The sequence below is a fragment of the Plectropomus leopardus genome, chromosome 14 (assembly GCF_008729295.1).
Source record: "Plectropomus leopardus isolate mb chromosome 14, YSFRI_Pleo_2.0, whole genome shotgun sequence".
NCBI classification, from domain to species: domain Eukaryota; kingdom Metazoa; phylum Chordata; class Actinopteri; order Perciformes; family Serranidae; genus Plectropomus; species Plectropomus leopardus.
Window position 1 is genome coordinate 24,069,628 of NC_056476.1, and position 23,017 is coordinate 24,092,644.

The window sequence follows — 23,017 nt, forward strand, 5'->3', positions numbered from 1 at the left end:
TAAGCCATTTAGGTGTGAAACCTGAGCTCAAGTGTCTAAAATATAGGTGAGCTCTTAAGTGATGCAGAAGCTGGGAAATAATAGGTCGTAAATGAAACAAAAGAGCATTTCAGAATGTGAGAGTGAAAAAGTATGAGTGCGATGAAGTGGGAGAAGGAAAGAGTAGCTAATGTCCGGAGTGGCTGTGGAGAGTGCTGAGTGGGTGGGGTGGTGGAGGAGGAGGAGGAGAAGAGCTGAAGCTGGTCTCAGCCTCCTTCTCAGAATTATCCCTTAGTGACGCAAGCTCTCCACTCACATCCTGACAGCTGCTCCCTGCCTGGTTACAGCGCTCCTCGGCCTGTCCAATAACATTCATGTTCCTTTCTGCTTTAATGCATGGCTTTCCCCCACTGGGTTTACCAATACAGCTCCATTTAGGCTCATTAGTACTTGTTCACTTACCTTATTTTGTTTTCATCTAATCTGTGCACTAGTGGGACCTCAGTGCCGCATACACACTGGATCTCCTTTTTCTTTTTTCTTTTTTTTATTAAAGAAACACTGCAAAGAAAAAGTAAGCAATTGTTCTTACTCCACTTGGGCTGTATAGCATATGCTCAAAGTGAATTAATAATAATAATAATAATAACTTTATTTCAGACACTAGTGGAAAATGCTGATGACGATTGCAAAAAACTGATGTGAAATTGGACCTCAAAATGATAATACTAACTACTAAACAGGCCCATTGCAAATTCACACAGTGGACACATCCCCAACAATATTTACATGACAGGAAAAGTAACAGAGGACTTTTACTTTTGGCAAAATTTAAGAAATGTACATTTTAATGCAGAAAAGCCACAAACTGGTCCTATATTGTAAACATCAGATGTACATGTATTTTTTTAAATCATAAAGCAAAAGAAAAATAATGTGTTTAAACACTAAAGCATGTAAACATGTTCTGGTAGAACCCCAAAATACAATTAAGATCTTGAAAATAAGCATAATATATGGGACTATGCGCTATAAAGGGGACTTTTATAGAAACCACAGCCATTCCTACGTCGTCATACATAATGGCAAATTATTACAAAAATTTGGGGCTGGCTAACTTCTCATTACACCAGTGTTTCTCTGCCACCAGACAAAAGGCTATTAAGTTACTACTCTCTGATGGTTTAAGGGGACTTCCAGTGTGACATTATTGGTATCTTATCCATTCAACTGCCTTAGCACTTTGAGGGAGAATAAAGGCTTTGACTTGGTTTTGGGACATTCCAGAGTGTATCTTTTCCTTGCAGCCCATTCATGAAATCTGAGTTGCTTCCCTGAGGCCACAAGACACGATGACAACCAACAACAAGTAACATTGTAATATTTTCACATGACGTTTCTAATGATTTTGTTGATTCGAGGAACTAAATCTAGTTAAGTTCAAGTAAAATGGGATTAAGCTAAATGTACTGTAAAATTGCATGAAAAAATAAGAATAGCTCCAGCACATGTAGTGAGGGATGAGCGCATCATTCTTTTAGAGCGAAATATCATTTGTGGACAGATTTCGGTTGGAGATTTCGAAGCTTGCTTTGAGACTCTCTGTTTGATATCAAAAGGAAAATGATTACATGACCACATCCACTGTATTTGACAATCCCATCTTGGTTGCAAACTCTGAACAGATGCTCATTTGCTCTCATGGCAACCACAAATGTCTTTCTGCAAATGAACAATAAACACGCCGCACTGGATGAACTCAGTGCCCCTTTGCCCTGTACAGACAGAGTGTTTGTTTACGGTAGGATAGGAGTGGAGACACTCCAACAGGCTGTACAAAATTTAAAAAGAAAAAACCTTCTCCATTTTCAGTTATCATCAAAGGCCTTCTTTATGCTCTAAGCTCAGATCTAAAGCAACCTCTAATGTTGAAACATACAACCTGCAAAGTCTCCAAGCCATTCACAAAGAATAGGAGCAATGGGCAGAAAAAAACTAAATGTTGGCTTCACTCATTGAGATACCAAGATTGCATAGACCTGCTCCAGTTCCATTTAAATCTAAGAATCTATTCAATGAACCTAAAATGTGCAGTTACTATGTTCAAATGTACGCTCAAATGGCAGACAAGTAAGTCCTATTTTGGAATGAAAAAATATGGCTTTGAGATGAGCAATTGGACCTTGTACTGACCCTCTGAGAAGGAGAAATGTTGCTGAATATGATATTCTGTTAAGTTACATAACATTATATACTGAAGGTACAAATACCCAAGAGAAGACAGATCTAATATCCATCCCCAGTCTTCCCTCTTACTTTATCAGTAGTTTTTTGAAACTTATTTATGGATGATGTACCAGAGCCACACCTCCTACATGATCTCATTTGATGTGCCACAGCGTTCACTCCTCACATACTAAGGAAATCTATAGACTTTCTGATAAAGGACCAGTTTTTATTAGGGTTATATATTGGCAGAAATGTAGCGTAGAATCACTTGACAATTAGAATTGATGTGTTTTCCTTACCTTAGAAGAAGCCATTAACATCTACATACGGCCTTTCCTGAATCGGACCCTACCCACTTCCACATCGTCTTGGGGTGGTTTGGGAAAGGTCCAGGGAGTAGGTCCTTATCCACAGAGTCTACCATGTTTCTACAGCAGTCCAGAACAGACAAACCAAACATTGGCTTGCGATAAAGCCATTGGCATTTTTGCGTTTTTGCATCAGTGACCACAGTAAGAGGTGATAGCAGCTGATGATTTAAAACAACTGATACTTTAATGCCAAAGATGTAGCAAGATCACGCAAAAAATGTTATTTCATTTTTTAAACTTTGTGTAAAAAATGGATGATTAAGATATCTTGTACCTTATACCTTGAAACTTTTTTTTTTTCATTGTTTTGACCCATTGCTGGAGAGGCGTTCACCAGCCCCCGATGAACACCTCCTGAATGTCAGGATCTTTAGTTGGAATGTAATGTCAAACAGCGAGAGAAATACATATAACATACATATAATACAATACATATGACAAATCCTATGATTTTTTTTCAACGTGAAACTGCTTTATTTAGTGTTTTTACTGGTTTAAATCATGGGGTCTTCTTGTTTTACAGAGGAGGAGACCGCTGTGACTCACAGTAAAATCCCCCTGACCTGTTTCTGAGATGCCAAGCAACATTAGAGATGCAATGATCTGTGGCATAAAACAGCTTTATTCAGTGTTTTTAGCAGTTTAAATTTTGTAATCCATTTGTTTTGGAGAGAAAGAGACCTCTGCGAATAATTTGGCTACCAGTAAAAACCTCTCGAACAGTGAACACTGAAGGAATTCTGAATAAGTTTCCGCTGGTTGCGATCTACTGCAATTCACTGCTAGATGCCACCAAATCCCAATAAATCTTACACACTGTACTTTAACATGCTGATTAAATTACTCCTGACACAAAAATGTTTAAAAGATTGTGAAACTCTGTTAAAATGGCAGATGACATCTAACTTAACCTGTTCAAGTATAGTCTGTGGTAAGGTGCGTGTTTGGTGCACCACACAGGCAATTATGTGATTAAAATTACTGGTTAAATCAATCCCAGTGTTTATAATAGATGACAGAAACAAATTTGTCTACATGATGATGGACACCCGGATGAAATTCAGAATTACTGCACACAAACATGTCATGTCATTACCACATCACCTTCCTATTTCAATAAAATAACTTTCCTGTTGCCTGTGTGTTACATGTATTGCATTGTGTTTAATCAACAGTGGTCTGATTTTTGCCAGGTTTTCCTTTGGAGTGTTTTTTTTTTTTACATTATTATTTTTGCCTCAATGGAAGTTGTCAAACAAATACCTTTTAATGTCTCAATCATGTTGTTAATAATATATGTTATTACTTTTGTTTTGTTTTGTTGGTCTCTTTCTTTTTTGGGTCCGTTTTTGTTTGTCTGTCTGCTTGTTTTTGTGTTGTTTTTTGTTTTATTTTTTTGTTTGGTAGGGGGATTGTGTTTTGTGCTGTGGGGATGTGTACTGTATATATGTTGAATAATGTAATTAAAATATAGTAGATAAAATAAAGTTAAGTCACTCAGTAAAAAACAAACAAACAAACAAAAAAAACAGCCATTTAACCAGCCTGGTAGATAGGCATGTATCTACTATATCTACTACTATTTATCTATCTATTTATCATACATACTATTCATAAGCTACTTCTTAATTTGAATCAATATAGTAGGTTTGGGTTTGTAATTTCAGCCTCATGATGCTTCTGTGCTGAACCACCGTGGATGTAATATAGCTGCACTACCTCTTTAAGAGGACCCGGAAGTGCTTAATAAACCGGATGTACACACTTTCCAATGTGACTTACCTCAGCTAACACTGTTATGCGTTAATTTTGTCTGTCAGGTGTCTACAAAATGTTTCTTACCACCGTAAATTGTGAGTATATAAATGTATGTAGTTATTTAGAGAGTCACATGCATGCCAGTGCGCGGCTGTCTCGATCATAGCTAAATTAACCAGTTTGCTAACCTTGATTTAGCTAGCTAACGTTAGCCGTCGGCTCTCAAGTAGTTAACATAAACCTAATGTGACACTGTAACTTTAAATCTACTCACTCGTATTCATGTGTTTTTGGAGTTTTTTTTACGATAAGTGTTGTGTGATTAAAATGCTGTCGCGCTCAGCTGTTATTATTTGCGTTAAGCGGTTAACTTGAGTTAGTAGCAGCTAACTGTTAGCCTGTTTACTTCTCCACGATGCTAAATACATTCACACATAATATCTGAACAGTTTGCCATGCATTAGCTGTATGCATCTGCCTAATAAACATCTGTTTTTTTCATATCTCAGTGGCCAAGGCAAAATCAAAGTAAGTGAAAGTTCTGTAATTATTAAAATCACAAGGTTTTTCAACTGATAATAATAATCAATCAATCAATTAATATATTTGGTACATGGGATTATATAAAGTACAATTTCAGTGAAATGTCATTGGTGTTATTCTAGCATACAAAGCTCCAACATGAATATCATAAATGCAATTTCATGTTTACTGATGTTATTTTCCATCAGGACCATCTTAGTGCAGATGGTGAGTGCTGCAGGGACAGGCTACTTCTTCAACACAAAGAGGAACCGTCTCACAGAAAAACTGGTGATTCGCAAACATGATCCATTTGGTAAGATATGACCAGCCAGCTGTTTATATTATACAGATGTAACGTGCACACTAAAACATTAAACATTAGTCTGTAGTGCACTGTACCAGATTGTAAATGCCACTTGGGACTTGGCAACAGAAGCATGTATGTCTGCAGTGTAACGGGAAGCTGTTTCAGTCCCGATCTCTTAAAATCAATAAGTCACTGAGACAAAAAACCTCCATTGAGATACTGACAGTGGTACACATATTTGTCTGGTGGAGCGCTCAGGTTAGGTCAGGTTTTACAAAAAGGTAGCAACCACGTACCAGACTGTAAGCAGCATGCAGGAAGCTATGACAATCACAGACACAGTGCCAGAAAAAAAGAAGAAGCAAATATAGGATTTTGGTTTGGCTTTACTTTTGCTGGTAATGCAATTAAAAACAATAGCCAACAATTTCTGTATAGCACAGTTTTAATAATATGTAGTCATTGCATTGTTTCTCTTTTTATTTGGTCCAGACCGTGCCTCCTACTTAAGATCTTCTTTCTATCTTTGCAGTGAAGAAGCATGTCCTGTTCTTTGAGAAGAAGAAGATCAGATCGATATAATGATGCGTCAAAATATATGGACAACATAAGCCTGCTAGGTTTAACACAGACTATTTTTACTGTCATGGATTATACAAGGTGTTTCATCAGTCAACATCTCCGTTTGCTGTCAGAGGAGTTCTCCTGGGATCTGTCAGAGGGCCTCTGCTTTCTCTCCACCGCAAACCCTGACCGAGCTTCAAGAGAATCTGGACTACAACCATTTTAAATTACTCCTCATGACATAAATTAATGTTATTCAATGGGGCTATACAGTATCATTGATTACTTTACATGAAAGAAATTGTGAAGTGTGATCTGTTTGGGCTCATTAAGTAAGTTATGTTCATAAGAAATTAAGTGTTAAGATGTTTTTCAATTATTAAACACTTGAGTTGGCGTTTCACCACATAGGCACTGTTGATGTAACTGTTATATTGACAGTCAAATTGAAATAATGACCGGCTTCATATTAAAATACCATTGATGACATCATTAACAATCAAAAAAAAGTTTCATAACTTTTTTCATTCTCGCATCTCTCAAAAGCAGCTCATGTCATACGACAGTGTGGTTCACAGGTCAGTTAGATCTGTTCAGGTCGAGCTCCATTAACAGCAGCGTCTTAGAACAGTTCAGCCGGCAGGTCCTTTTTGAAGGGGTAAGACGTCTGCGTGCCAACAGCCTGCACGCTCACTCCTGCCACCTGATTGGCTCTGCGGGCCATCTCCTCCAGAGGCATTGTGGGATAATGAGCCATGTAAAATGCCAGCGCACCAATAAAGCTGTCCCCAGCACCCTGGCAAGAAACAATATTACAAGGATGCTTTATTAAATTCCACCTGTGGTTCAAACCGCTCCACTGTGTAATTCTGCAGCTGTGCTCAGCAGAATCAGGGTATGTAAGGAGCAATAAGACAGTGCATCTATGTTAAAATTGCATGATACATCGAAATGTGTTACAGTTAAAAATGTGTCATACAGTGTTTTTAAAAGTGTAGGAACACCAGGTAATATGAAAGGATGGGGAGGCACATTTTCCAATTCAATATACAGTCAACAGTAGGGGGTGCTATGGCATTTGTTAGCTATTTTTCCAAGACTTCTGTTGGTGCCTGAAATCTCAACTACTCTGAAATTAGTTGCTGAATTGTTACCTTGTGTGAAAGTGTGCCTCAGTCAGCACTTTAAGGGAAACATCTGTATAACATATCTTCAAATACAGCTCTTAGTGCCATCAGAATTATTAATACAGCCTGAGCAAATCACCTTGATTACTCTCAAAAAACATGGGAAAAAGACAATAAGCAAATGATCTCAAAATCAGCAAGAAAATTGTGAAAAGCTATAAAAATTGCTTAAAAATTAGAAAAAAATCAATATCCCCCAAAACATGGTAATGACCTAAAAAAAATCTGTAAAATAAGTAAAAAATATAAAATAAAATAATGATAACTATAAATATAGTTTTCTGGAAAATTCCCCCTAGCTTAAAAAAAAAAAATCCAAATCAGCTAATATATTTTGCAGTATACAGGACATTCCCTGCCAAGTTGCTCAATGCCTTTCTCCAGGTTTTCAAAAAAAGAAATCAAATCAATAAGCTCTGGGTTCACTTGTGAGAGGTTTCTGAACAAGAATAGACCAAGAAAGGTTTTGTTGATACAGGTTTCAAAGGGTTAATATACAGACAAGCAGAGTATTTTTCACTGAGCTACAAAGACAGACCAAGTCTTCAAGCTTAATCCCCAAATAAACAAATTAACCATTATTTGTTTTTAATGTTTTTATCTAAAACAACTTTCGAAGCAGAAACTGGAACAAACCAACAACAAAGCCTTTGGTGATTGCTTTTAAAGTCAGCTGAGCTGCACATGGCTGCTTTAGTCATGCGTCAGTGGCTTCACCATAACTGCCAACAGCTCTGGTTTTGGCCATCAGTTTAATAAACTCTCCATTTTCCCTCATCATCTATTGATAGAGATGGAATGTGCCGTCTACGCCCCTGAGGGGGTTTGGCAGGAGTGTGATGCGGCAAGAGGAGGGGGGGGTGGCTCGCTGATGGGAAAAGGCACAATGGTATGTGGCGACACGCTCATGTTTAACCACAAATTCCCCCCCTGACGCTGGTTCTCACAAGCCCGCTCCATTACTCATCACTGTGGCCCTCAAAAGAGTTCACTGCACTCTCTCTTCTGAGCACCTCTTTAACCCCCCCCTCCTCCCGACACCCGTCACCCTGCAACCTCAAAGTGACCCTTTTGTCAGGGGTAAAGTTGTCGGTTGTGCCGGGATGAATCAGTGACACGGGGCAAAAAACAAAATCCCTAATGCTGACCCCGGCCCGGCAGAGAGGGCAATGCCCTGTGATTGACAGGGCACCCGGAACAGAGAGGGGCCAAACGCGGTTGGCAGTAGCCGGGGCAGCTGGAGGGCATGGTCCAGATAACATGGACTTTTTCTACAAACATCTAAGCTGGTATCATTTAACCCTTTGAAATCTACTGGATTTTTTATTTTCAAAAACATGGGAGAAATGCAATAACCAACCTAAAAGGAAGTGTACCAAATATTAGCAAGAAAGTAGTTAAGAGTACAAGAACATTTCCTAAAAAATAGCAGAACAAAAAACTAAAGCAAAAAAACCCGAAAGAACATTTAAAAAAAAAACTTAATTTTTTTTTCTAAATCTTCAAATTTCTTTCAGTTTCAAAATAAATCAAACCAATTTGCTCAGGTTTCGAACGATTTAATTACTTGTGAAATGTGTCTGTGCACAGCACAAGAAACGTGATGACGATCCAGGTTTCAAAGGGTTAAGGCTTTGTTCAAATAGGTGATAGATACAAGCAATGTAGGAAAAAAAAAAAACTGACATTTGAAAGGCCATTTTTTTTCACCCCACCCCCACCCTCGCTGCACGCCGCTGGTGTGACTCCTGGAGAGATGCTGGAAAGAGTGAGATCAGAGCTCAAACATTTCACAGGCCTGGTGGATTTCCATGTTTAAAGCCATGGTATGTTTATGTCTCCTGTCTGGTAGCTGGGCTGGGCCACGAGACAGTCCAGCATTTGGAAATAAGGCTTTGGTGAAGCGGTCCCACTGGTTCGGCTCTGGCCTCTATCCCAGTTCAAAAATTGTGGTTGAAATGGTGATATCACTCGAGCGGGGGTTGATGTTTGGGAAGAGACGACCAGTGGAGCATAATACAGGGGAAAGATCTGTTTCAACAACTAGATAAGGTGATAGAAAATTAAACATTTTGGTCTTTAAAGTCATGACAAGACATTTTGTTTTGCACGATTTCCTCATTTTTCTTTGACGTTTTGGATCACCTGTTGACAATGAACTAATCTACAACCAAATCCCTGCCAAAACACCCGCCTTTGTTGAGTCAGACTACAATAGGGTGGGGCCAAACAGGTTTCCAAAGGATAATGCCAGTATTAAAGGCTAAACTTGCTAATAGTCAATATTTTTTTTGTGCTGACGAGTAAAATTTCTCAGATATCAGATCACAGAATCAAATCTTAGCAGTTAAGCTCAGAACTATATTCTTTTCAGGGTGTAAAAAACCCACAGACAGAATTTAGATTTAGACAATGTCAGAGTTTTATGCAAATAACATTTCAAAAAGTTTGATCTCAACTGAATGTAAACAGTGACATTTAAATACCTCTCAATTTGTAGCATTGCAAAAATATTTTAATAACCATCTACCTTTTCTGAATTTTCCTCTTCGAAATTTCAATAATGTAATTTCAAATTTTGCAATTTTTGAAAAGTTTAAAAACTTTAAGCATGTTTTCATAAGGTTTAAAAATTCCAGGTTAATTAAACTGGATTGGCAAAAGTATTTCAAAAAAATTAAATGAATCATTTAAACATGCAATATTTGAGGACATTTAATTAAGGGCATCAAGCAGGCGGACAAGTCGTAAGTGTTCGGATCTAAACTTGAAGTCACTCTGCTATACAGGCCGCCATCCAACCGTTCTCAGTCTTACTAGCGTCTCCTCTGTTGAGACTGGCATGTGACGCTACTGGATCCAGTGACTGAAGCTCAACGAGGCTGACAAGCGCTACCCCCTTCAGCCCCGCCACCGCTGCCCTCGACACAGTTTGGTGAAGGTTAGATCTGGAGGCCTGTCAATCAAGTGACACAAGCGCTTGCCGCGGATGAGCTGTGATGCTCTTACTGGTCGAGTCCGTCCGCCGTGTCTTGACCTCTGTGACGCTCCTCTGCCCGCTCTCCTCCGCTACTCAGACTGGAGTTAGAAATTAGGGTGGCAGATTTGTCTCTGCGAAACTTGCCAAATTAACAAAGCATGATTTGGGAAGTTCTCTAAAGTTGTTTGACGTGTGACGCTGCGATAAAAGCATGTGATCAGAGAGCCAGTCATTGTTTTTTGAGAATTAAAGCACTTCCAAAAATGTCCTTGACACTTTTATAGATTTGGCTCAGTTCCATTTAATGTTTCAAAGTGTATTTTTTTCCGTATGACAGATAATTACCTTAAAGTGATTCAACTTGGATCGATTGAACATAACAGTGACACACCTATGGCTACTGAAAGCTTTCCATTTGCTGTTGCAAACACTTTTGTGCCTGGCAAGATGACACAACATCAGGGAAGTGACCTTTTTGTGAATGCGTCAGACAGACAGCAGCTTTAGTGCTGCGAGTTTAGAATAAACAGTAGACAAACTGAATAGTTAACACAAGAAGCAATAACCTCCATGGCTGTAAAGCTAAACAAAGGAGTGCATACAGAAGTCCGTCGACAAAAAATCCAAGGACAAAGACGACAGCGGCGCCCACACGCTCTGATTGACAAGTGATCTTTGTAAAGTGCAGTGCACAAACACCACAGCAATGAGCTCTAAAACTGAGAAAATGCAGATCTCAAGAAAAGGCTGCATGTCTTTCATGTTACGGCGTCCGCTGAACCTTTCGAGCCTCCAAAGCCTGTGACTGTATTTCTCACTCCAGAGGCCTCCTGCGATCATGACTCCCCGCGTGCCATGAACTCCTGTAGCCTACAGCCTTTGTCAATGAAAGGCACCCAGGGGAGAGCAAAGACCAACTGAGGGGCATGTGATGACTCACAGTGGCTTCCACGTCCGGAAGCTTCCAGTAAGACTCGCGAACTGCGAAGCGGCATGGGAGGAAGACTGAGAGATCAAAAACGCATTTAATTGGACCAATTAGTGCTGTGACATCTTTGATCCATCCACAGCGCTTTGTCTTAGCCCTCTTTCACCCTTTCTGTGTGCGACTCTGATCGACACGGTGCTGGCAGAGGCCTGGCCTAACATCTGGGTCGCCAAACAGCAGCTGCTGCAGCATGTGCACTCCATTAAAACATGGTGATGTGGCAGTTTTTTCTCTCAGTGTCACGCTGACCTTAGCAACACAATGCTCAGGAGGTATTCCCTTACCTTTGGCTTCCAGGAAGGAATCATGCAATTGGCCCTTACGCGTCTCCAGTCATTGGAGAAGACTGGGAATAATTTGACTGTCCGGACCCACCGTGCAGCTGTAATGTCTGGTTTAGACTGCGCTGTCTACCTTTCGCCCTACACAGTGGACCTCCCGGAGCAGTGGAAACCGAGGCCACCCAAGTCCTGCTGGGGCTAAAAGGCGCTGGCTGTGTGTGTATGTGTGTGTGTGTGTTTGTGTACGTGCCTCATCTAACTGTCCACACACACACACACACAAAAAAAGCCAAGGCTCTGATCTCAGCGAGGGAAGCCTGTACTCAATTTAAGAAAAAAGGGAGACAAATGGATGAGACGGGGGAGGGATGGGGGGAGACCCACAGTGGATGAGTGTGTTATTCACGACCCTGACTCAGCCCATGATTGCTCGTGCCATGTAAGATGTGTTACTGAGACAGCTGCAGGAGGAGCGGATGATGACATAGTTACAGTCTAAATGATTTATCGGCCATATTGGCTCAAAAGAAATGTTTCATCAAAGTGATGAAATGCATCTGATCCAGCCATACACACACAATTTCGGATGTGTTTTTTTAAATTTCTTTTTAATTATAGCTATTATTGTTGTTGTTTTTGTTATTATTAATAATGAAGATGATAATTTTTGTATTTTTTGCACTTTCTCCTTTCTTTCTTTATGCATTTGTGCATGATTGTTTGCCTCTATGTATGAAGCTTTAATTTACACACAAAAAAATGCAGCAGACATGAAGTAATGATTTGTATGAAATATTAGTAAAATGTTGAAAGAAACATTGCGATAAAAAAAAGCATGAGAAATGCTAAAAAAAAAAAAAGGTGGATTTGTGTTTGTTGCCATTAGCAGCACGCCATGCCACCCGTGGTGCCCGCAACAGTAGCCTAGCTAAAATAGCGAGAAACCGCAAGTGACTCACTGTGTTGATATCGAAGAATCGCAGCCTAGAATACGGCCTCAATTCACAGTCCGATACAAGAAAAATCCTACTGATGACAAGTCCGAAGCTTTCAAACACATGGCCGTCACTGCTGCTCGAGAAAACACAATCAAAGCAGTAAAAACAATCATAACGAGAGAGGCCTGTGTTACCAGAACAAGCTCAACGGAGTGAATAATGATCTTGATAACAACCTGTTTTTTTTCCCCTCCCTCTCTCCAGTAACAAAGACTTACTGGAATAGGGATTATAATGTCCAAAAGAGTTAAACACTCCAGAATTTATGGGCCCATCAAAGAACACAAGGGGTGGGGTGAGAGCGTGTGTGTGTGTGTGTGCAGGGGGGACATGCAGCAGGCCCAACCACAGCTTTCTGCTGACTGATGCAAGCCCAAGAGGTGAGTCATGGGAGAAGGAGGGGGGAGGACAGAGGTGGTGGGTAAGTTCTCCTGGGGGCTACTGGGAAGTGGGGTGATTGAAGCAATGAATAAGGGTATTTATGCTTCGAAACGTGGGGGCACAGAGGAGGTCGCGCACCGTTAAAGAAGGCCTGCCCTTTGTTCTGGAAATGCCACGGTGACCTGTTGGTAGATGCTGCTGTTTGCTTCAGCTGCACTTCCTTTAGAGTGAAAAAAACACCACAAGATTTACTTTTTTTTTTTTTTACTGCTGTCGTTTTTTCCTGACTTTCACAATACCTAATGTGGGTTTCATGTAAAACAAAGACTCCATGCTAGTCGTTTTTAAGTCGTTTTTTTTTTTTTTTTTTTTTAACAATGATGCGTGATGAATAGTATTTGGAAATTACAGCACAATAAAAGTCCCTAGGGGGAACTATTCGGTTGAAGACTCCATTACACAAACAATTACAAGGCTTTAATCAAATGAGAGGTGATTAACACCTCTGTGCAATGACGTGTTTGGTTGGTAGAACACAGGCCCCACAAAACCCTCAGAGACAGGAAATGCAAACATCTTGCCGAGGCTCTTGTGACGAAAACAAGCCACAGAAGCTGGTGTGAAATGAGTCAAGTGACGCTGGCCTTTTTAAAAGATTAGAGTCGTCCTTTTAGGAGTGGAAACAGCCGGTGGTCACCACATCCCCAATGATCTTAAAGCGTTCCACTTGAGCGACACACAGATCTGCAGCTCCACTAGAGCTCAGAGGACTGGGAGTTTATTCGACCGTGATGAACGAGCAGATGAAAGTTCTTCTGTGTGATAATGTTTTGGAGGAATGTGGAATGTGCCCATTTTCTGTGAAAAAGAATTTAAAAAAAAATCCCTCCACTGATGAGTGGGCTGGTTTACATAATTTTTCTTTAAACTTTTTTCTTCTTTTTTTCTAATAACACGAGTGCCATCGCCTTCTGACTAATGAAAACGAATGAAAAAAGAAAAAGATGAACATTTTTAAATATGCAAACTCATTCTTAAAAATGATTATATCATAAATACTTATTATTGCTGTATATTTTAAATGATTTAGATGATAAAAAATAATATTACATATATTACAGACTAAAAATGAAGCAGCGTCAGCATGTATTAAAATATTAAAGACTGACCTAATAATTAAAAGTTAATAAATCACTAAAGGTATTACAATCAATTCTACAGTGAAAATGAGCATTAATGTGTGTGATAAGATTTCATGCACAACTCATGGTGTTGCTAAAAGACAAGCCAGGGGATCATCAAAATTGGTAGGATTTATCATCTGGGGACCATGAATGGCTGTACTTAATTTTGGCAGCACTGGTTGTTAAGATATAACAGTGTGGTCCAAAGTGGTGGGTTGACCAATCACCATCCCTAAAGCCATGCCACTAGTGTGGCTAAACATGCTCTAATCAAGCTTCTGAAATGTGATCATTTGCTACTTTCACGATAAACTGAATATATTTGGATTTTAGGATGCCATTTCAATATATATGCTTAACTATATAACTATTTACTTACTATAAGTCACTACACGCTTACCGTAGTGTCCACTGTTGTGACTGGTGTAGCTTGCACATGTTTTGAGGTCGACTCCTGTGCCTTGAGCACCACACAGCCTTGGGGTCCCAAAGTGATGATGACTGACCCACAGCCTCGCTTCAGCAGCTCCTGACTGGCCCGATGCGCTTCTTCCACATTAGCTACTGAGTAACCAGTCAGCAGCTCAGCCTGGAAGGAAAAGCAGTAGAGGTTAGACAGACACTGCAGACACACAGCACTGTATAATCATATATACTACACACTCTTCATTTAAACATTCAGTTAGCATAAGATGATAATGGGACACTATTTCTTTCATTTTCTCCTAAGCCAGTCTATTTTTCTTTTCTAGGTCAGGGAGCTCAGTTAATCAGAGGTTAGGAATTAAAATTAAAGATAGGGCAAAACCAACATTGGTGTGGGATACTGGGAGGATGCATTATGGAAATTCCCCAAGGCAAAAACTCCCAGTACCACGGGACAAGCCAGACGTTAAAGCAGTGCTTTAAAAAAAAAAAAAAAAAAAAGTAAATCAACACTAAAAGCTAGTTTTGCCTATCTAAAGAACACAATGAAGTACATCACAACCATTTACTATGTCCAAGGATCCCTAATTAGTAGTCCATTACAAGTCGTTTGCTTACTCGCTTTAGTTTACTGTTTTGTATGAACAGTTCTGTGATGAGTCAGCGCTTAATTACACGCTGACTGTGGTCAGACAGACTCATTAAACACATTCAGTCTGTTAAGGATTTGCTGGATCCGTCAGCAGTCTGCGGGCCAAACATTTTCAAAGAGTAGATTCTCTGACTCCGCCGCTTCATCTGGCTCCAAAATGACTAAACAGTGACAAAGCAGGACTGCACAGCTGATGTTTGAGGAACTTCAAGGAAACTCAGAACCACAGCAGCTCTCTCCTGAGTAATGGGCACCCTTGATAAAGATGAGCCACGTAATTTCTCTGTGGCGATTAAAGACAGTTGCACGGCAAGTTTATTTGCAAGCATAACTGAGGCTTTATAAAGTTATGTGACATATAATTTGTATGAATCCACCCGTCACATATGGTATCAATATTTTTAATTTGAAATATTTTAACGATTCACTGCAGTTTTTATTGACTGAGTGAAAAGACTTGCTCAAACCTATTGGGTCTTCTTTTTTTACTACTTACTGTATTGCTGTATTTAAGAATTTATTTGGCTCAGTTTTTCCAAGCTTCAAGTTTCAATTTGCTAAAACAACTTGCTAAATTAAAATCGTTAAACACAGCATGCCATCCATACATCGTGTAAAACACAAAATCACACGCTCATTCCTCAAAATGTAGACACGTCCTATTCATTCCAGTCCTTACTGCTATGTAAGGTGACTGCAGGCATTTCTCTGTGTTTCCTCTCGTGAGCAGCATTGCAACATAATTGCTCATCACTTTACGCCCACTGCCATCGATTTTAAATAGTGGGGAAAGAAGGAAAAAGAAATGCAATTTCTTTCCGTTTAATTACTGTCAAAATCCTAAAGTGTCTGGAGCATAGTTAGCATAGTGCAAATTGTGGTTTAATGTTCTGTGCGTTCTGTATTTCAGGTAATTACAGCAAACTTAAAAGTTATTTAAATTTTTTAACAGAAACCAACTTTGTGGTTAAAACACAAAAGGAAAGTAAATTGATGCACTTAGGTACATTAACAGTGATCATTTTGTCTTGTGTGAATGTAGAATATATTAAAGTGTGACTACATTATTTTCATTTACAACCATACAGCATATCCAATTTGTATTTCATTTTTTTATTATAATTTGTATAATTTTAAGGAAATAACCACTGCAAAATAAGTTACTTTAATTTGTTCACAATGACGAAGTTTTGTTTTCTGTACTATATGAGATACTGAAAGCAAAAGTAGAAATATGCCATTCAGAAACAGGAGTCCAGCAAATAGAAATATACTGTAAGGTATTATTTTTCCTATTTGACAATTATCTCTCAACCCTTACATACCTCTACACACAGACTGATAGAAACAGTCCTACACACACTCAGAAAGATAAAGTTGATATTTTCAAAAGATGAAATATTGATATAATGTTAATTGAAGAAATACAATATAATATTATTATGTAAACACTGCCTGTTTAAATGATTTCTTCTGTTTTCATTTGGTCTCCTTCTCCACCTCTTAACACTTGTATTTTGAGTGTAATTCATTGTCCAAAAAAAGAGACAAAATGCACAATTCACAAATTTAAAGATATTGTTATTATTATTTCATATGGTCTAGATATATTGTGATAATACCATTATTGTGAATTCTTTTGGCCAAAATAATCAAGAAGTGAGCATCTGATATTGTGCTGGCTCAAAATGCTCAATAAATGGTAATAAAATACATTTTTACCATTTGTGATTTCAAAAAAAAAAAAAAAAAAGACTTGCATGGACACTGAATGTAAACGCACGCTTTCTTTTTACCAAATTGTCTTCTCTGTTAAGCTGATTGCATAAATATTTTGTCACTGTATTACACTAATAAAAAAAGATTGTACTCATACACAACAAAGACATCATCTGCTGTAAATCAAATAACAACAACATTTCATTAATGTGACTTATTTTGCACAGCTTTTGTCTTTTATTATCCAAGAGGGAAAAAAATCATAGCTTTGTTCACAAAACCACAAGTGGAAAAAAGAATGATTCGATTAGTGTTATTTATGAACTGAAAACACTAAAAATAAAATAAATAAACACAATGTGGAATCCATTTTAAGAGTGGACTTCCCCTTTAATTTGCTGCAGCAATTACAGGTCTAAAATCCCTCTGCTCTACAAATACCAGCATCATGAAAAACATACAACCAAAAACACGACCTCGCTGCTATTAGGGCGTCTATGAACGTGTGCGTGAGATCCCTTTCAGATCTGTAGATGATAGAGATGTGGATCCATTTTGGCACGTGAGGTCCTCAGGTGGACATCAAAGATAATTCCCCTCACTATAAAGCACTTCAGCGGAGAATGTGGGCTGAGGATCAAAGAGCGCCTGCACTTTGTCATCCTTAAGCCCCTCCATCCCCGCCCCCCCCTCAGCTTTACCATGGTACAGTGAGACCACACACACACACACACACACCTGTACAGAATGTATGCCAGCTATAACCCCAAACGGGAGGGTCGAGGCTCGGCTCACACTAGTGTTGAATAGGGGTCTGAGGATCTGATCCCCCCCCCCCCCCCTTATGTGATCTGTCAAAGTGAACAATGACCTTGGACAGTTCAAAAATAAACCGCAGAGTGTATCGGTGCTTTTAGAGCCCGCAGCCACCCCGGCGTTGTCGGATGCCAAGAGAGAAAAAGAGCCGTTTTGTTAGTCATCAGCTTCACACCAGGGCAGGGAATCAATCTACCTCCCTCTGTGCACAAGAATATGAGAAAGTTGAATTATGTCTCTCTCGCTGTCTCCGTGTGCTACATCAGTTTGTCTCATACTACCCGAAGAAGATCGGGTAGTTTCTTTACACACATTTACAGATTGTACAGTCTTTTTTTTAGCATTATACCATAAATTGTTTGAGTAGGAAAGTGAGCATATATATATATATATTATATATATATATATATATATATATATAGTATTGTTATTATGAACAGCAGTTAAAACATTTAAGGCTCTTTGATGGATGGGGTACTTTCCTGGCTAAATCGACAAACAATGGAAAATTCCTTAAAGTATTAGTACATTTTAAAAGTTATACAGCTAAATACATAAAAAGCTTTGCAGTACAAGAAAATAATAACAAAAGCATCTGATAACATGTCTTTTTTTTCAATATAATTATACAGTCTTTAAAATAATGCACATATAAAGCAAAGCTCATTATTTACAGGATATTAATTTTTTTTTTTTTTTAATTTTTTGTTGTTTTAGTTGTATAGCTCTTGTTTTTATTGATTTCATGTGTTTAAAAGATTCTTTTGTGAAGCACTTTGCAAATATTATTTTTGGTGAAAGGTACACCAAATAAATTATTAGTATTAGAAAAAAAAGATTTAGTCCAATTATAAGTAGTTTGTATTTAAAGAAATATTGTGCAGACATTTCAAAATTAAACTACATATAAAGCAAAACTGGCCTCTTAAAATATTTTCGCTGACTGCAGCTTACAGCAATAATGTCCCATAATGAATACGCTAAATCTCTGTAGTGCCTCTGATTGTTGTTTTTACATTGTCGATGAGGCTCATAGGTATATAGTATGTAGTGCCAATACAAAGAAGTAACCATATGCACATGTATTTTAAAGTATTTCTTTTTTTTTAACACATTTTTATATGTTTTACCCCTCCCTTTGTCTTGCAGGCTGACGTGGTCGGCCTCATCAGGCAGCTGGCTGATGGGATGCTCATTAGCTTGATAACGCTCACCTGGGCCTTCTCAGGCTATAAAAGCTGGGCAAGGTGTTCACTCGTTTTTTCCCCTTCCTCCAGGAGACATCCACCCTTCATTGTTGGTTGAGTTCTTACTAAATCTCTTGTATGCACTCCCTCCTGAGCCAGTTTGTGACAAACATTATACTTTAACTGTTTGCCATCATGATCCTGCAATAAATTATCAAACTTAAATTAACATTGTGGCAGAAACTATTTGCTCCACATTTTTCACTACTTCATTCCTGTTAAATTAAACAGGAACTTTACTCATTTTCAGAATTCATACTTCTTGTTCCTTAAACAGCCCAACAGCAGCTCACTCCCAAGTCTAACAGTGTTTAAACTCAAATTCATAAACTCTTGAACTGCTCCACAGACAATGGATTGAAAAATATGTTATATCTCTCTGGTTTCTGGCTTTGAGAGAGTGGCTCAGGTTCACAGACACTGACTAAACATGGAGATAACATACTGGAATTCTTAATTTAAGTGGTGCTCCCGTTTAATACCTACGAGGATTTTTTTATTTCCTTTTTTTTGTTAAGACAATTTTAAAAGCCTGCTCACAAGAAGATGATGTCTTAAAAAATTAAATCAAGGCATACTGCTTGAAGTCCAAATACTCAAATATCTATTGTCATATTTATTAATTCATTTGCACTGTTTAATTTGTAATGTTTTTATCCTTGCTTAAGACTACATTGTTTTTATTTCTGTTCTTAGATTCTAGTTCCCTATTTTATGTTGCTTTACCAGGACATCAGTACTTAGTTTCTTTCCCTCTCAGAAATGACGACAAACCTTCGTCAATCGTGAATCTTAAAATAATAAAAGGCTTTGATCCTGGCTACTTGATTAATAAACACGATCAACAGTTATCTAAATCACTGGGGCGCATTTTGATTATTTGTGCACCAACGTCCACCTCATTGTAACAGTTCAAATGTGTCAAATATGAAAGCAATGAAGGATTATATACATATACATTTTATATAGATTTTCTTGAGACAACATGTAACATATAAGATAAGACATATGAAAATAAAAGGAAATAGGAACAATTGTGACGCTAAAATAATGAAAATTATCTTCTTTGTAGCTGATAAAACATGTTTTATACTTTAAACAAGGCAGTGTGCCTTGATTTTTGGGAGATATCCACTGTTCTTCTTGTACACTGAGAATACACTGCCAGTGCATCAGGAGCAGCTGCTTTGTGTTTCATTACTGTCAGATCAGCGCTTCTCCCACTGTTTTTTATTACACTCATAAAGCTCCTTGGAAACAGTAGCAATAATTAAAGTAAGTAACACGTTTTAGTGCTTTAAACTTTAAATCATGATGATGACCATGATAATCAACTAATTATACTTTAAACTGTTTAACATTCAACGTTTGCCTTGTTAAGTGTTTTCTTCTTTTTATTTATTTATTGCATTAGAAACAAAAAAAGCTTGTTAACTGCTATTTCAGAAACTGTAAAAGCAGATTTTTAGATTAAAAGAAAAAAAACAAAACAAAACATTATCAATATTTAACCTGTCCCTAAGTGAAATATTTTAGTGCCCTTTCCACTGGTGCAAACAACCTCATATATAACAGGACTGTGCCTCCATGACCTGAGACTTAAAAAAAAGAGAGGACATGTTGCACTTTCGTCAACTCTCCCTTTCATGTCCCCACACCTGGCTGCAGCTCCTCTACGCCCGCCATCACCACATCAAATACAGACTCCCAGGCAAACTCACATCCACTTCATCCCCGAGGGGCTGGCTGACTCAGCCAAAGAGCACATCTGCCTTGTTGTTTTTACTACAATTCCCATCTAACCCTGCCCCCGCCATCACTCATCTGCCATCACCTGGCAGTCAAGACACGAGGTGCCATGACACTCATTTTTACGGTAAAAGGGTGGAGAGATACCAGAGAGTTTACATGCATGTATGGCTAAAGGCTATATGGGAGGGGGGGAGGGCTTATTGATGTGCTGGCAGGGGTCATGACCCAGAGACACAGCTGAATAACTGTGAAAAGGTGTGTGTGTATGTGGGCGCTCATAACATCTCAAACCTCTGATCTTTTCCTTTCACAGAGAAGATAAGAAGAAATATTTCTACCCGACTCAGAGGCTACGGCTGCACAAAAAGTCTTCCAGTGTTACTGTTCAACAAGTGCTCCAAGTGTTGACACATTCAAACAGCAGCTTGTGTCGATTTTTACGCTAACATCAGGTTTTTTTTGTAGCTCTCCTTTTTCAAAAAGGAAAAGGATTAGTGAAAAGTGTAAGGAATTGAATAAACAGTGTGTTCATCTGCTCTATTGTAAGCTGCAAAAGTTAGCATGCCCGGCTAAGTAGCTTACCATGTTTTTACTTTCAAGGCCAAGGAGCACATCATTAACTGCAACATTTTTTAGTTTGTGGGGTTACAGGTTATATAACACTTCTGTTACGGTAAAAGCCTCATAATGACCAGAACACCCACTGTGAAGTATTACTTCACAATAAGGGAAGCCGCTCCTGAATGTTTATCAGAGTTTAAGCTAACATTAGCTGCTCTTTATTGGATTTTGAAAAGTTTTTGCTCTAATAACTCCAGTGAACATTACCCTCCTTGATAGCGTTACTTTCTAACACACATTCTTCTCCCAAAAACGTTTTCTCCTTAAGTTAAAAGTAAAACTGTTTGAAATTACAAAGAAATTAGCTTAGCATCCAAACTGGCTTTTGTCATAACGAAATAACAAGTGGCAACCTTCAAGGCCAATGAAGCTGATGCTAAAGTGCTAAAAATTGCAAATTCCTGAATGACCACTTGAGGCTGGCTCCAAAACAAAGTCAATCCCCATAGACCCCAATGTGAAAATGTCCAGATCTTGCAGCAGTAATAAACATGTTTACAGCCCGGTACAAAAAACTGTTTTGGTCTCTATAGCTAATTACAACATCCATGCTAACTGTACGGGGAGTGTCTTTCTTTTTATTTTATGACTTAACAATTTACAATGTATTAAGGCCCAAAGTTATGCATATTTACAGGCAGGGGCAGGGACATGCTGTCTGCTAGGCCTACCACAGTCTTTAAGCCAGATCCACCCATACATTTCATTAATGAAATGGCAGCGATTCATTCAAATGGAGTTGCTTACCTACACATACACGAAAAAATGTTTTCCAGCTTCCAGGTTTACCCCTGCAATATGTGGTGCAGTAAATATGTGCATTAGTAGTGGGGTTTCCATTACCCCATTTTTTTTTTTACATAAAATGAAATTGCAAATACAAAATACACCTAATGGAAACACTTTAAAAATAAAAAAAAAACAAAAACTCCCATACCTCACAGAATTTTTAAATTCTTTTTTTTCAGCTTGAGGAAGGTTTTACAAATATAAAACCAAAGTGGTTCAAAAATTGACAATATAAAGAGTAATAATAGATTTTGTTTGCAGTTCGATATTTCCTGTCAACAGTTGTCTTGTACAATGGTGCTTTTAGGGTCCCACAGGATGTTTTAGCTGTGATACTGCAAGCGGCCCCAGGGAAAAATTGGCTGCAAGGCTGAGCGGCTTTCCTGCGGGCTTGGTATTTGCCAGGTGAGCAACTCCATTGAAATGAACAAGCACTGTCTTGGCATCTGGTATGTAGGTATTATTATAAATCTATGAGCACTCCCAGCTGCTCCCTGCCACACTTTTCTATTAAACAAAAAGGCCAGACACACATTCTGAAACATTCTGAAAATTAATGAATATTTGATATTTATTATTAGGACTGATGTTGGTTAAAAAAAATATAGTCAATGAAAGTAGAAAAAAATACTGATGTATAATATTTTATATAGCATGATTTTGAAAAGTGCCCTTTTGTGTGCAGAACATTATAAATGTATGTAAAATGAGTATTTGACAGTGCACAAAAAAAAATAATATATGTGTGTGTGTATGTATATATAATAATCTACTTAGCATGTAGTATATTGATTTTTTGTGTGTGTGTTTTTTTTAATCAAAAAGTGTGGCATCATGACAAAAACCTGGCATTTAAAGGGTGAATTACTTAGCAAGTAGCTGATTAAATCAACTAGCAACAGAAAACTGGTCATTTCAGGACAGACCATTTTGCTGTGTAGGACTGATTTCAGTTTCGTCTTTTCTTTCTTGTTGTAAGTGTATACATGTGTGAGAAGGCAGAGTTACTGTGTGAGGAAGCATACATGCTGCTGTGAAAAATACTGTGAGCTGTGTGTGTGTGTGAGTGTGTGTGTGCATGTGTTTGTGTGATTCATCACCTCAGACTCATTACAGCAAAACACATCAGAGGCTCTGTAGAAATCTGCGTCCAAGTCGGGAATGGCCGGCGCTGGGTTGAAAATTGTCTTTACTGTAACAACAAACCAGGCATTAATCCGTTTTAGTGACCGCAGTGTTAAACATCAGAATCTACAGGTCACT

At 38.4% G+C, this 23,017-nt stretch overlaps 1 protein-coding gene across 1 annotated transcript in view; it reads right to left on the reverse strand.

Annotated features, from left to right (window-relative positions):
• Positions 1-5,759: 5,759 nt before the first annotated feature.
• rbks (ribokinase) overlaps positions 5,760-23,017 on the reverse strand; it is a 39,964-nt gene continuing 22,706 nt past the window's right edge. The window contains exons 7-9 of the mRNA XM_042500421.1: positions 22,855-22,946; positions 14,133-14,321; positions 5,760-6,529 (exon numbers count right to left, since the gene is read on the reverse strand). Coding sequence (XP_042356355.1) covers positions 6,356-6,529; positions 14,133-14,321; positions 22,855-22,946 — 455 coding nt within the window. The 3' untranslated portion in view covers positions 5,760-6,355. The remainder of the gene's footprint in view (positions 6,530-14,132; positions 14,322-22,854; positions 22,947-23,017) is intronic.